The following is a 14,605-nucleotide window of genomic DNA, read 5'->3' as shown; positions in this document are numbered from 1 at the left end:
AGAGAAGGGAGGATTGTTACTTTCAAGATTGCCAATCTGCAGGATGCCCGGCGGGCTCAGTCGGAATGTGACGCTCAATCTCACGGTCATGAGTTCAAGCCTCAAGTTGGGTGTAGACTTGAGTTAAATAAGAGCTTTCATTAAAAAAAAAAAGAAAAGATTGCCTCTTTGCTATTGGTATTAGATCCATAGTCAATAGCAGTGTAAGATTAATAACTTACATTCAGACCATACTTGGTGTTTCAGAAAGCCAGTTTTTGTAACATGCTTGTTAAAAAGTAAGTCGGAGCAGAAGGGAAAAGCCCAGTGCTTGCTTGGCGCTAAGGAAATATTCTAGTTGGATTACCCAGGGATAATTTAATTCTTCCCATAGGTCATAAAAATTTCATGACTCATGAGTTGAGGCTGGGGCTGCTGAGCACAAGGATGTGCACTAGTCTTTTGGCTGTGGTTTACGCCCTTGTTGGCCAGAACAGAAGATGGCTCATTTAGCTGTGGGCCTGAGGCTGTGGGGCTGCCCCGACATACGTAGTCAGGGAAAGATCCAGAGCCCGGCCTTGGTGCTGCAGGGCACACTTGCCAAGACAGAACATCTGGGCTCTGGTGCACGTGTTCTCCGGCCCAGGCAGAGACCAGAGCAGTCATTTCCTGGGACGCTCACCCTGAGTCAGAATGCTGCTGTGCTGTGCACGTTACGTACGCGGAGCAGCATTCTGACTGTGTGTCAGTGCAGAGGCTAATGTCCAGGAGGATGGAAGCTCTGTTAGTGAATCCACGAATGGGGATTCTGTTTGTATTTGTAATTGTATATTTCCGGGGTTGTTTTAAGTTTATTTTTATTTACTGAGAGAGAGAGAGAGAGAGGAGAGTGAGCAAGTGGGGGAGGGGCGGGGAGAGAGGGAGAGAGAGCGAATCCCAAGCAGGCTCCACACCACCATGTGGAGCCCCGTGCGGGGCTTGAACTCATGAACTGTGAGATCATGACCTAAGCCAAAATACAGAGTCGGACGCTTAACCGACTGAGCCACCTAGGCACCCCTGTATGTTTCTTTTAAAATATGGCTTTATTGAAGTGTATTTCACATGTCATAAACTTCACCTATTTCAAGTATACGAGTAAGTGATTTCTAGTCATTTTACCAAGTGGCATAGCCATGACCGCCAATCAGCCTGGAGACGTTTTCTGCCCCCAGTAAGGTCAGCCCCTCGTGTTCTCTTACAGTTAACACCCAGCCCCAGGCAGCCACTAATCTACTTTGTTTCTTTTATAATAATTAAGCTAATGATTTTCTGATTAGAAAAGTAATAGTTTCTTACTTTAGATCATTTGAGTAACTCCAGAAAGAAAAATCACCTGGAACGAAGGCCAGAACTTCCTCAGTCAGTCTGGCGTCCAGCCTTCTCTTTCGGCATCGTCTTCCCTGCTCCTCTCTCTGCTCACGTGCTGGGCTGTGCCTTTGCTCGCTTGTCCACACTGCTTCTTGCCTGGGATACCCTCTACTCCGTCTTGCAAGATGAAATTCTCCCTCTTTTAAAGGCCCGCCTCACATAACCCCTGATCAGCGAAGATTTCCCTGGTGTCCAGACCAGAAGTAGTTTTCTTTTCTTGGAAATTCTGTGGTGCTTTATTTATGGCTCTTGAGAGCCACATGGCAGTTTGCTTACTTAATTATGGGCTTTGTCCCTCCTGTTAAATGGTGCGTTCCTGGGGACTGAGGCTCTGTCTAACCCATCTTTGCTGCTAACCCCTCTGTGCCTCTTTAGCTTCCTCTCCTGTCACTCCCTGAGGACCCTGTGCATCTCCTTGGCAGCTGTAGGGGCTCTTTAATGTCCTGGTCGCTGCTAGGCTATGGGCCCCATCTGCAGTATCTAGAATGAATGCAAGCTGGTCAGTGTGTTTAGATCTCCAAAAGTTTTCACTCCTCAACTTGACAGTTTCACTCTAGATGCCAAAGCTTAGTTTACCTCTTCTGGCCCTAATACCTGTGTGTCAGTACCTACATTCTTATTTGAATTAAATAACAAATAGTCTCAAATAGATTTATAAACCAAGTTGTGTGGTGTTCTGTCCCCGCCACTGTAGAGGATCTCGTTTTCCTCACTCGCTTCATGTGTGCATTCATGCTTACACATGCCTCCTGTAACAAATCCACTAGGCTTCTTTCTGGAAATAAGATTTTTAATCTGTAAGCACCTTGTTCTCCAACCCACTATAAAATTGAGTTGTGCTGGTGCCTCTGGCTCAGCCTCTCGCCCTGGGCGGCTCTGATGCCCCGCTTTGGGCTGTTTTTGCGGCCCCTGTCTCGCAGTTGCCTTGTCCAAGATGATGCCATGTTGGTTCGTCTCTAGATGGTGTTCAGGGCCAAATTGACCTGTGCCTCTGACTGTTAGCCGTGGCTCTGTGTGATCATGTCGCTGAAAGGGCAGTGTCTCAAGACTCAGCAACTGGGACAGTCACCTCCTTCCCAAGTATGTCTTGGGTATGTCTTAGACTTTCTCTGTTTAAAGCTTGGTGTGTATATATTTATTCTCCCTCTGAGATGGCAAACATTGTGTTCTATGTATCTTTGTAGCCAGCTAGTACATTGTGTTCTATGTATCTTTGTAGCCAGCTAGTTGCTATCTACAAATACGTGCTGAATAAATACGCAACGAATGGACTAGTTAATTCACATACGCATTTGTTGTATGATGTTTGGCGTAAAGATATTAATGTATCTCTGGATTCTGTCTCTTCTGTATTAGATGCTCAGAAAAATGCTTACAGATAATTGATTTATCAATCCGTGTTTCTTAAGCACCTGCTCCGGGCCAGGCCCGGCACTAGGTGCCGTGGAGAATATAGCATAAGGGACACTGAAAGTCGTCCTTTCGGACGTACGGGGTCAGACTGATGAGATGAAGCAGGGTAGAACCCGTCAAGGACCTGAAGAAATTCTTTAAAAAGAGAATATTGGAGGATTTGGGAGGGAGGGATCACTTCCTGCTGGGGGATGTTCACGGGGAAGGTAGCATCTGCGGGGAGCCTGATGGAGGGGAAGGCTTTGGACAGGGGGCTGCGGGAAGATGCTGAGCGGGTGGAACAGATTGAGCACGAGCAGAGAACAGCCAAGGATTCCGCTTGGCTGGATACGAAGATGAAAAGTGGCGAAGGGGCTTGGACCGTGGAGGGTCCCGAGGGCAGGGGTGAGGGGCACCACACCAGCTGAATCTGACAGAACTGCGGAGGAGGGGGCGGGGCAGGCGGAGACCAGGGGCTGGTGGCCAGGAGCAGGGGAAGCCTTTGCCTCGGTCCGGAAAACATGGTGGCAAGAACGGCGCGCAGGGAGTTCGTGGGCAAGCAGCTGGTCCGAAAGGCGGAGCGGAGGGGATCCCGGTGTGAGGGACCCGCCCGCCGCGGGCAGGGCCGGCGTGGGGTGGCAGCTGGCGTGGCCGCACGTGGGTGCCCGCAGACGTGGAAGATGTGGAAGGAGACAGGCGTGGGGCAGCCCCGCGCCCTGCACTCGTGTTTTCTCCTGCCACGGTGGAAACCAGGTGTGCGTGCCATCAGCTGACTCACCGGCACGGCCTTTTGTCTGTCCCCGTTCCGTCCAGTCATCCTCACACCTTGCCTCCAGCTCAGCATCTCGGCGTTCGAACATCTAACTTAAGGCTAATCCTCGCCACTCATAGCTGATGACACCGTACCCCGGAAAAGTGTCGGGTGCGTGACAGACACAGAGTTGTGTAAGCCTCGGACAAAAGTTACCCCAAAGAGGCATTTCTGAAACGACAGCCATTAGTTGATCATTTATTTGGCAGATTGGCAGTTCGGTGCATTATCACGCCCCTTACCACTAGCTTTCAAGTAAATTTCTTCCCTCTGTTTTGAAGTTTCTTTGGCCGAGTAGTGTATGAAAATCAGATCCCGTATCGCCTTAAAAATTATGCCTATAGTTGGTCTTCCTATTCCAGGTAATTCTACTAAAATTAAAAGTTTCCTCTGCTCAGGTGTAACAATAAATGCATATGGTTCCAAAGTCCTTACTTGTGTCTCATTTTTTATAGGCCCGTAACCTAGGTGTGTGTATCCCCAAGTGACCCGTGTTGTGTTGACTGAAGGCAGTGGCCCGAGCCCGGGGAGAGGAGAAAGCAGGTCTTCAGCTTGTCGCCGGGGAGGGACTCTGTAGGGTCCAGAACACAGGGAGTCTGTGCCTGAACATTCCTAACTGAAGCGTCGTGTCTTTGCTCCCTCACATTTGAAGCCGGCGGGGACAGCCTTGCTGGCTGTGTGTGCGCGGGCTCGAGTGTGCTGGAAGGGTTTGATTCTGGTCGGTTTAATCCATGGTGACAACCTGCTAAGTCTCACTGTCTCTTGCTTTTGTGCTTCAGGGAAGGGAACAGAGGATCTCAAAACCTCTCTCCCTGATTTTCTCATTTATCTCCGGATAAATACACACACAGAAATACACATACGCACACACCACACACGCACACATACTATATACACATATGCACGCACACCCCCCCACGTACAGACACTATATACGTATACACACATCTCACACATCCCACATACACACACCCACACACGCTGTCTACACACGTGCACGCACCACATAAAGCCACATGCACACACACTAGGAACACATACACACGCTTTCACACACACGCATTCACATTGTACACATGCGCCCCACACCTCACACACACCACAAACACACACTCATTCCTTTTCGTCTCTCTGAACATTGACTCCTACACATTCACAAAGACACAGAAGCGCCCCTCTCGTTCTCTTTTTCGTTCTGATTTTCCCCGTGGGGGGCCACCGTGGGGATGCTGTGGTCTGTGAGCCTGAGACTTGAGTAAGCCATAGCCCAGGAGCTAAGAGCCACGAGCGATAGCAGGAAGTGTTTGTGATTCTGTTCTAGTATCTTTTTTATTTTATTTTATTTTATTTTTTAACGTTTGTTTATTTTTGAGAGAGAGACAGACTGCAAGTGAGGGAGGGGCAGAGAGAGATGGAGACACAGAATCTGAAGGAGTTCCAGGCTCTGCGCTGTCAGCACAGAGCCCAATGCGGGTCTCGAACTCACAAACGGGGAGATCATGACCTGAGCCGAAGTTGGACACGTAACTGACTGAGCCACCCAGACACCCCTCTGTTCTGGTATCTTTAAAGTGATTCTGTCATTGGTTGTTTTGAAATAATTTGTCTTCACTGTAATAATTATCTTTCCACAAACTTCATACTTTAGCAGTAGAAGGCTGTTGTGAAAAATAGACTTGTTACAGTTTTATTTGTAAAATGAAATCGCCACAAAGAACATAGGAATGGGTAAAGCGGTCATGCACGTGCTGGCCAGGTTTTTGGTGAAGGTTAATTACTACCAGGTGTTCTTGAACATCCTGCTGTTCTTACTTCAGATTAAAAAGGAAATAGGTTGAGCGTCTGACTCTTGGTTATCAGCTCAAGTCATGATCTCACGGTTCATGAGATCGAGCCCCGCGTCGGGCTTCTCAGTGACAGCAAGGGGCCTGCTTGGTGTTCTTTCTCTCCCCCTCTCTCTGCCTCTCTCTCTGTCTTCCCTCCCCTCCTCGTGCTTTTTCTATCTCTCTCTAAATAAATACATAAATAAACTTAGAAATTAAAAAAAAAAAGGAAATCGAATAAGAATTTTGTGTGCTTGCTTTTTAGATTCAGAATATGAACAACATCATCTCCTTCCCTCTGGACAGTCTGCTGAAGGGGGACCTGAAAGGCGTGAAAGGGGTATGTCCTTAACGACCCTGATTCCCGCTCCCCGTGGAACCGAGAACCGCAGTCACGCCAGCCTGTTGGGGCAGCGGTGTTCTCACTGGGATGGCAGGACGGCATCCTGTCCCTCTGTTTCCCTTGATTTGCTACCTTGGCACCACCTTTCAGCCACACCAGGGGTGACCCATGGCCTTTCCGGTCCTCCTGCTGGTGCTCTAAACGTGGGATGGCAAGGGGGGGGCGTGAAGGGAGAGAACAGCCCTTTGGGAACCTGTGAACGGTTTGGGGCTCTGTCAGCTGAGCGGGGAAACCCGTGCGGGGAAGTCTGGTTGTCCGGCTGGCGTGCGGCTGGTTGACCGCTGGGAGAAAGGTCCTGGCCAGGATGTGGTTTCCCGGTAGGAAAATCTGGCCCAGGACGGCTTGAGCCGACTTGATCTTTCTGTCCTCCAAAGGATGTTCCTTGTTCGGGAAGAGAGACCTCAGGTGTGAACTGTTCCGTGAGCATGTGAGTGAGGAACATTCGGCTCGAATGGCATCTATACCAGACGCTGAGCGTGTCCCTGGCACAAACAGATGTGTCATACGAAAAACAGATGATTGTGCCCCAGTTCTTAGGAGATGAGATTCTTTGACTGGATCTGCACTTGATTCCCAGTCACGTCTGGCACATTGGAAGCGCAGGCAGGCTGTTGGGGCAGCGGGAGCCCTGGGCCTGGTGAGCCGGGAGGACCCGGGGAACATTCCTCGTTGTCCTGGACCGACCCTGGGTCCTAAAATAACACGCCAGCCGAGTCAGCAGGATGGGAGGGCAGAGGGACACGTGTGTACGGGCGTGGGAGCACGACAGGGCCCTGCTCCTGAGGCTTTTGATGTGGCTTTTGTCCGGGGAGGTGCAGGAGCAGGAGACGAGGCTTCCCCCCGCCATGGGAAGGACTAGTTCCTGGAAGGCCTCGGATGCCAGGCGAGGAGCCTGGGCCTTGTCATGAGGACAGTGAATGGTCAAAAGAGAAAAAATAAGTCCCTCCCCCCAAAAGGAGGTCCTTTCTTACACAGGAACCCTGGGGAAAGGGAGCATAAGTAGGTGGGAGCCATTTGGTAGCATTTCTAGTGGCTCAGTGTGCTTTTGAGACTGGCTTTATCAGCGTCCGAGGTCCTAAGTGCCAGACGCAAGAGTAGGAAAAAAAAAGAGGGGGGGAGGTTCTGACTTTTCTATGAACAGGAAAGATGTAACCCTGATTTGGGCCCCAACAACAAGGATATAAAAGCCATTCACCTTCTCTTGTGTTTTAGTATTTCAGTACCTCTCTCTACAAAAACCTCAGGAGAAGGTGAATGGCTTTTATATCCTTGTTGGGGCCCAAATCAGGGTTACATCTCTCCTGGTCGTAGAAAAAGTCAGAGTCCCCCCCTGCCTTTTTTTTTTTTTTTTTTTTTTTTTTTGTAGAGAGAGGTACTAAAATACTTGCAGATTAAATGTTTTTCTGGGTTTAATTTTAGAGCAGTCCTAAGGCAGAGGGCAGGGTGTGGGTCAAACACCGCAGGCCATGAGTCAATACGCCAGTGGGGAGCGGGTGTGTGATGGGATTCCTGCTTGTTCTCCGTGCATTTGGCACGTCTGCTCACCTCGTTAAAAGCCTGTGCTTTTTTCATGCTCTTTCTTTTCCCTGGGATCGCATGCGTCATTTGTTACAGAAATTAATGTTCCTTTCGGGGCCAGTCTAGGAATAAGTAAGTTGTCTTGCCCGGAAGTTAATACTAGTTCTGTTTAATTTATGCCTCTCTGTTTGCAGGATCTGAAAAAGCCTTTTGATAAAGCTTGGAAGGACTATGAAACAAAAATGTGAGTGTTGCCATTTTTTAGTAGGTAATTTGAGATTTTAACTTTAAACTGAGCTTTTAATAGCTTAAAGGTATTTTCTTAAGTAAACCTTAACCCAGGGACGAATTCCCTTAAAACCGTCTCGCTGTGGTTTGTGTCAGATGCTTCCATACTCGGTGTCTAAATTCAGCGACGCCCTGGACCTCTTCAAACAAGTTGTTCCTGGTCCCTTTTCTGTTATGTCATCACGGGTGTAGAGGGTTATTTTCAGGAAAGCTGATTGAAGGATAAGGCCAGGTTTTCTCGGGAGGTGTTTTTTTTTTCCTTTTTTAAAAAAAAAAAACACTTTCTCTACTTGATCACCGTTTATGACGGTTGCACGATTTCCGACTTCATCTTGCTGGCGATCCGCGTGAGCCATCTGCTTTTAGCTTTATGTCTGTATTTCTCCAAAGCACCAGTCCCTTGGTTTAGAAAGAGAGAGAGAAAAGAGCTTGTTGGAACTCCCCACGCTAGCCTTATTTGATGGCTTCATCTGCTGCGAGAACGCGAAGAAAAGGGTCAGCTGATTCTTGGATGTGCACCACGGTCCCCCTGAAGGCAGGACCTCTCGGGTTGGCTCCAGCCATCGCTCCTGGTCACGGTTGCTCCTTCCCAGCATGGAGACGATCCCGCTCGCTCACTAGAATTGGGCTGCTGATTGCAGAGATAGTGGTTTTAATTACTGTAAATACTTGAGAGAGAGAACATGTTTTGAAACGTCTCACGTTTGCTGTGTAATGACTGCGCATTGGGTAACAATGTAGTTTTCTGAGTGGAGAGAGAGACTTTAACATGAAGCCATCTGGCAAAGTGAGAGGTGTTAAGAAGAAAGCTGTTCCAGATGTCACTACAAGTATTTAATTGGACTTGGGGTTTTGTGTGTGTGTGTGTGTGTGTGTGTGTGTGTGTGTGTGTGTTGTTTTTAAAACCAGCCCCGGGTATCTGTTCAGTGGAGAAGGATCACAAAGCTCAAACCAGGGAATACCAAACCTCTGATACTTGTCCCTTCCTGGAAATCTTAAATTTCTACACCAAAATTTCTCCAAGTTGCTCGGATCCCCAAATTCCAGATTTTACTAATGGAATAAACTAGAGCACGTGAAGGTCTGTTCATCCCAGAGAAGCTCCAGGCTTGCTGTCCCTGCCCTGAGCCTCCTTCCTCCGCTGACCAGTGCTGTGCACTCGACACGGAGAGGCTCACTAGGCCTCCCGTGTAGACAGGAAGCCAAAACTCGCTGGTTTGTTGCCAGTCTGCCAGAGTCATCGGGTCGCGGCCAGAGGTGGATTTCCATTCAGCTGCTGTTGGGGCCACCCTCAGGCCTCTCAGAGGAGACGCTTCTGGGCATTTCTGAACCAGGGGCACGGGGGGGGGGGGGGGGGGGGGGCGGGATTTTGAAGCAGGTTACCTGAGAGGCTCTTGTGGTTCCGAAAGGGAAAGGTTTGAAAAGGGAATGAGATCAAAATCAGGACATACGTACATGGAGTGGGGACAGAATTACTCACAAAATCCCAGGATTTGAGAGTGTGAGAGCTTGAAATAATTCTGAGATAGTTTTTAAAAGTAACTCTTTAACCATTTACGTGTGAGGGTTGTTCTGCGACAGAGAGCGCTGTCCGAGTCGAGGCAGAGCCCTGGCAAGACCTCACTCAGCGAGGAGGCGGGTGGAGAGCAGCAGGGAGAAATCCCAGGAGGGAGGGAGTCTCCCGCCACATAGCACCCTGTGTGTGGCTCAGCGGGCACACCGACAGACACATGGACGGACGGACAAACAGAACGCTGCCCCGAAGGAAGCCTCTGAGGTGTAAGCAGGCTCTCTTACCTCTTCTGACCCAGATCTGGCATGAAGTAGGTGCTTAGGAAAGTATATTTTGAGTCAGTACCCAAGAAAGGCCAAGTGTGACATTCTTATAACCACGCGCATTTTCCATTCCGGTGAGTTAAGAGGCCGTCTTGTTTCTAGAAGACTCATGCACGTTTGTCTCGCAGGCTGGGTAATGGGATCCCCGCAGGCCCGTCTGGTCTGGTTTGGACTGCCGTGCCAGGTGGCATCTCAAATTATCCTTGCTTTTTTCACCTGCAGCACCAAAATTGAAAAGGAGAAGAAGGAGCATGCCAAGCTGCATGGGATGATTCGCACCGAGATCAGCGGGGCTGAAATCGCCGAAGAGATGGAGAAGGAGAGGCGGCTTTTCCAGCTCCAGATGTGCGAGGTGAGAGCTGGGGGTGCAGGTTCCTGCGGGGGGCAGGCAGCCAGCTGGGGGGGGGGGGTGGGAGTGGGTGCTGTCTTGCAGCCGGTCTTCACGGCGTGTCAGCTCCTGTGGAGAATGCACACTTCCAGAGGCTTCAGACAGCACACCGGGGCATGATTGGACTCCATTTGTCCAGTTTCTCTTACTGGGGGAGCCTGAGTCTCCTGGAGCGTGGGATGAGTTGAATCCAACCCCAACCACTAATTGAAGGTAGGGAAGAGGGGCGCCTGCGTGGCTCAGTCAGTTAAGCAAGCGGCCAACTCTTGACTTCGGCTCGGGTCATGATCTCCTGGTTCGTGAGTTTGAGCCCTGCTTCGGGCTCAGTGCTTGGGATTTCCTCCCTCCCTCCCTTTCTCTCTCTCTCTCTCTCAGAATAAATAAAATAAACTTAAAAAAAAAAAAGGTAGGAAAGAAACTAAATTTAAAGAAATGTCCTCTCTGGCCTCAAATACATACTCAGACTTCCCTCTCACATGGAGCGTCGCTAAAGTACTCCCTCCCTTAGTGTTTTTTAATGAGGTGTGTGGGCTCTCATTATACCAGTGGAATCCATGAGGAGGCCAGGGAGAAGTCAGCTGGAAAAAAATGCAGCTGGTCCCCTTGTGGGTCTGGGTGCACATGGGCGTGAGTGACAGAGGGCATCCGGGGAGCCAAGCCACCTGCCTCTGAAGTGCTTCCTCCCAGGTCCGCTCATCGAGGTGGGAGGCCCTGGGGAGTGCCTGTCTGCAGCCTGAGCCCTTGCCTCTGGAGAGGGGGAGGGAAACAGTGCTGACACCCTGGGACATTCCCTGGCGGAGGCTTGGGGCTGGAAAATATTAGAAACCAATCCTGAAGGCCTTTTTCTCCAGCCTTTTTATGTCTTGCTTGTGGGTCTCTGTAAAAACGGCCTGTGGAAACCACTCCTGCCTCTGCCTGAGGGTTTGCTCTCCTGGCAGTTCCGGGGAAGCCCGTGTACTCGACGGCGTCTGTGCCGTAGCAGGTGCAGACCTGAGTTTTAAGTGTGCATGGTGCACGGGTACCGTTTGTGACAGGCACTGTCGCTGGCTCAGCCTTGCTCTCGATTCCCTGTGAGCAGTCAACGGAGCAGTCAACCGCAGGGCTGTTGCACAGGTGCTTGTTGATTTCAGAATGTTAATTGCAGCAGGCATTCAGCTTTTAGACAAGTGCATCTTAGGAGTATGCTTACATGCGTTTTTATTCCCAGAGCGATCTCCTAAGTGCTCAGTGGAGGAGAATCAGTCCCGGGATCAAGGAGGTGATACTAGTCTGATATTAGTACGGCTGCTCCAGCTCTTGTAGCTTCTGTTTGCATGGGGTTTTTTTTTCAACCTGTAGTGTATGTGTGAATCTAAAGTGTGTTTCCTGTAGACAGCATGTTTTAAATCCAGTCTGACAGTCTGTGCCTTTTGATGGGATTGTTTAATCCTTTCACATTGGTGTTGCTATTGATGTGGTTGGACTTATGTCTACTGTCTTACTTTTTTTGTTGTTTTATGTCTCATGTCTTCTTTGTTCTTTTGTTCTTCCTTTGCTACTTTTTTTTTCCATTAAGTGAATATTTAGAAAGTCAGCTAAGCTCAAAGTCTTACTGTAGATAGGAGAGTGGATGTTTTTAGATACATGTTGTTTTATAAACAGACCTCGTACATAACAATGCCTGCCTGGCCAATTTCTCACGGTGTTGAAGGAATCAGCCCAGAGGATATGAGACTGGCATAGGAAATTGCTGTGTGGTACACAAATACTAGGTATTGTTTTTATTTAATTGGGGTAAAATTAAGTAGCAGTGTTTTATAAAGAATGGATTTGGAACAGGTATGTATATATGTGTGTTTGGGTCATGCTCTTTTTTTTTTCAGCTGCAGTAAGGAGAAAATACATTTGCCTAAACTCTGCAAAAGACTGCTTGTTTAAGAATGTTTAGGGGCGCCTGGGTGGCTCAGTCGGTTAAGCATCCGACTTCAGCCCAGGTTGCGATCTCACGGTCCGTGAGTTCGAGCCCCGCGTCGGGCTATGGGCTGATGGCTCAGAGCCTGGAGCCTGCTTCGGATTCTGTGTCTCCCTCTCTCTCTGCCCCTCCCCTGTTCATGCTCTGTCTCTCTCTGTCTCAAAAATAAACGTTAAAAAAAAAAAAAAAGTTTAGTGAATTGTGAAACTCCATTAGTGTGTTACTATTGGGGGCACCGCATTGCTTTCTGAGGTAGGCACCCCACACTGTTGCTTTTCCTCTTCTGGGGTTCAGTGAATGGATCGTGTGCATTGGTAGAATAGTTTATTTGATTGGAAATGTGCTGTGTCAATGACGCCTCTCAGTTGTACAAAGGAGCCACCTTCCGAGCCGGCCCCCGGGTGGGCTGCAGGCCCCTGTGTGTGCCGAGCCTAGTGGATCCGGCCGTTAGCGGAGGCAGGCACTGTGTGCACGTACAGAGGCAGAGGTGGGGTTTCCAGAAGAGGACGCATCCGATGAAAGATGTAGATGTGGGCCAAACAGAAGTGGGCTGGAAAGGGCTCTCTGTGGGGAAGAAAGAATGTCTGAAAAGCATTCCCCCCGGAATCCAACATCTCCAAGGGAGATGCTGAAGTTAATGGTGGTAAAATTGTTCAACTGGTTCCTCATACTGAGGACCTCAAGTTTGTAAATGTTTGCCGTTGTTTAGGGTTTAAAATTTTAGTTGCCCAAGATCTAATCTTGAAGACTGGCTTGTAGGTGTTTATTTTAAAGCTCCGTTGGGGCGCCTGGGGGGCTTAGTCAGTTGGGCGGCCGACTATAGCTCAGGTCATGATCTCACAGTCTGAATTCCAGCCCCACGTCGGGCTCTGTCCTGAGCGCTCAGAGCCTGGAGCCTGCTTCCGATTCTGTGTCTCCCTCTCTCTCTCTGCCCCTTCCTGCTTGCTCTCAGTCTGTCTCTCTCTCTCTCTCTCTCTCTCAAAAATAATAAAGAATAAAAGAAATTTAAAAGAATATTAAAAAGTAAAACTCTGTAACTTTTTTTTCAAAATGAATTTTATAGAGAAATTCAGTGTGCCATAAATAGGTGATGTAGAGCATGCATGAATGGAAAATGTAGGAGAGATCCCGTCTTGTTTTTCTTTGATTATAAAAATAGGCACTCTTGGGGTATCTGGGTGGCTCAGTTGGTTGAAAAGTACAATACTTGATTTTGGCTCAGGTCATAATCCCAAGGTCGTGGGGTCAAGCCCCACATTGGGCCCTGGGCTGAACCTGGAGTCTGCTTGAGATTGTCTCTCCTTCTGCCCCTCCCCTGCTTGTACATGCATGCATACTCTCTCTCTCTCAAATTAAAAAAAAAAAAATACACTTTTAAAAGTTAGTCTGTATATATGAAATTAAAAATCAACTCGTATATATATAATGGAGTATTACTCGACAATAAAAAAAATGAAATCTTGGCATTTGCAACTACGTGGATGGAACTGGAGGGTATTATCCTGAGTGAAATTAGTCAGAGAAAGACAAGTATATGACTTCAGTCATATGAAGACTTTAAGGTACAAAACAGATGAACTAAGGGAAGGGAAACAAAAATAATATATAAACAGGGAGGGGGACAAACATAAGAGACTCTTAAATATGGAGAACAAACAGAGGGTTACTGGAGGGATGGTGGGAGGGGGATGGTCTAGATGGGTCAGGGGCGTTAAGGAATCTACTGCTGAAATTATTATTGCACTATATGCTAACTAATTTGGATGTAAATTTAAAAAATAAAATTAGAAAAATGTATTCAATATAAAAAAAATCACCCCAAAAGATAAGTACTTTGATAGTGAGCTAAACGTCTTTCATATATCTCTCTGTGTCCATTCATAAAAATAATTTGTATAAGCGGGATCATTTTCTACTGGTGCTTTGTATCCTGATTATTTTGAGTCACCAGTATGTCATGGGCATCTTTCCATGTCAGAAAGTCTCTGCTTTATTAGCTTCCTGGCTACGTAGCAATTTTTGTGTGTGGCTGCACCGTACTTTAATTTTCCATTCATTACATTTGGGTTGCCGTTTGTTACTTTTATAAGCAAATCTGCAGTGAACCTTGTTTTCTATTCATGTTCATAAACTTTTACGATCATCTTCTTAGAAAAAGTTCCCGTAAGTAGAATATCTATACCAAAAAGGCGCACGTTTTATATTTTGACACGTTGCCAAGCATCTTGTTAACCACGTAACCATTTCGATCCATTGCCAAACATCTTACTTTGTTAACAGCGAATAAATATGAGACTGAAAGAAGGGGAAGATATGCAGGAGGTTGGTGTAGGAAACTGAAATTTCGTAGTCAACTCTTTACAAGCTGCTTCCTCTCCTGGTGGGCTCTGTGGCCTGAACGTCAGCTTTCCAGTTGGTGGCCGAGACGCCTGTGTGGTCAGCAGGGGCGGCCGCTCTTTTGGGAGCATCTAGTCTCGGAGATGACGTGTTCTCAGGGGTCTGTGTGCCATATCCTCACCGTGGAAGGGATAGAGACCTTGCGGAGTCTTTGTTCTGTAAACCGTTAGCAAAGAACAAATGCATTTCCTGATGCTGGTTTTGTAGATTCCTGGGACTTCTTGATATTTTAGTGGTCGTTCCTGAATGAATGAAAAGTGAAAAGTGGCTTCAAGTAATTTCAACTTAAAATTTGGTTTTTGGGACGCCTGGTGGTGGCTCAGTCAGTTAAGCGTCCAACTTTGGCTCAGGTCGTGATCTCACAGTTCGTGAGCTCGAGCCCCGCTTTGGGCTCTGTGCTGACAGCAGC

At 48.0% G+C, this 14,605-nt stretch overlaps 1 protein-coding gene across 8 annotated transcripts in view; it reads left to right on the top strand.

The window, feature by feature from the left end:
* ASAP2 (ArfGAP with SH3 domain, ankyrin repeat and PH domain 2) overlaps positions 1 to 14,605 on the top strand; it is a 171,575-nt gene that overhangs the window by 91,193 nt on the left and 65,777 nt on the right. For all 8 annotated transcript variants that reach the window (XM_043604562.1, XM_043604561.1, XM_043604557.1 and 5 more), the window contains exons 4-6: positions 5,681 to 5,755; positions 7,531 to 7,580; positions 9,683 to 9,812. In XM_043604562.1, the coding sequence (XP_043460497.1) occupies positions 5,681 to 5,755; positions 7,531 to 7,580; positions 9,683 to 9,812 (255 nt within the window). The remainder of the gene's footprint in view (positions 1 to 5,680; positions 5,756 to 7,530; positions 7,581 to 9,682; positions 9,813 to 14,605) is intronic.

The sequence above is a fragment of the Prionailurus bengalensis genome, chromosome A3 (assembly GCF_016509475.1).
Source record: "Prionailurus bengalensis isolate Pbe53 chromosome A3, Fcat_Pben_1.1_paternal_pri, whole genome shotgun sequence".
NCBI classification, from domain to species: Eukaryota; Metazoa; Chordata; class Mammalia; order Carnivora; family Felidae; genus Prionailurus; species Prionailurus bengalensis.
This window is presented reverse-complemented; position numbering and strand designations above follow the sequence as displayed.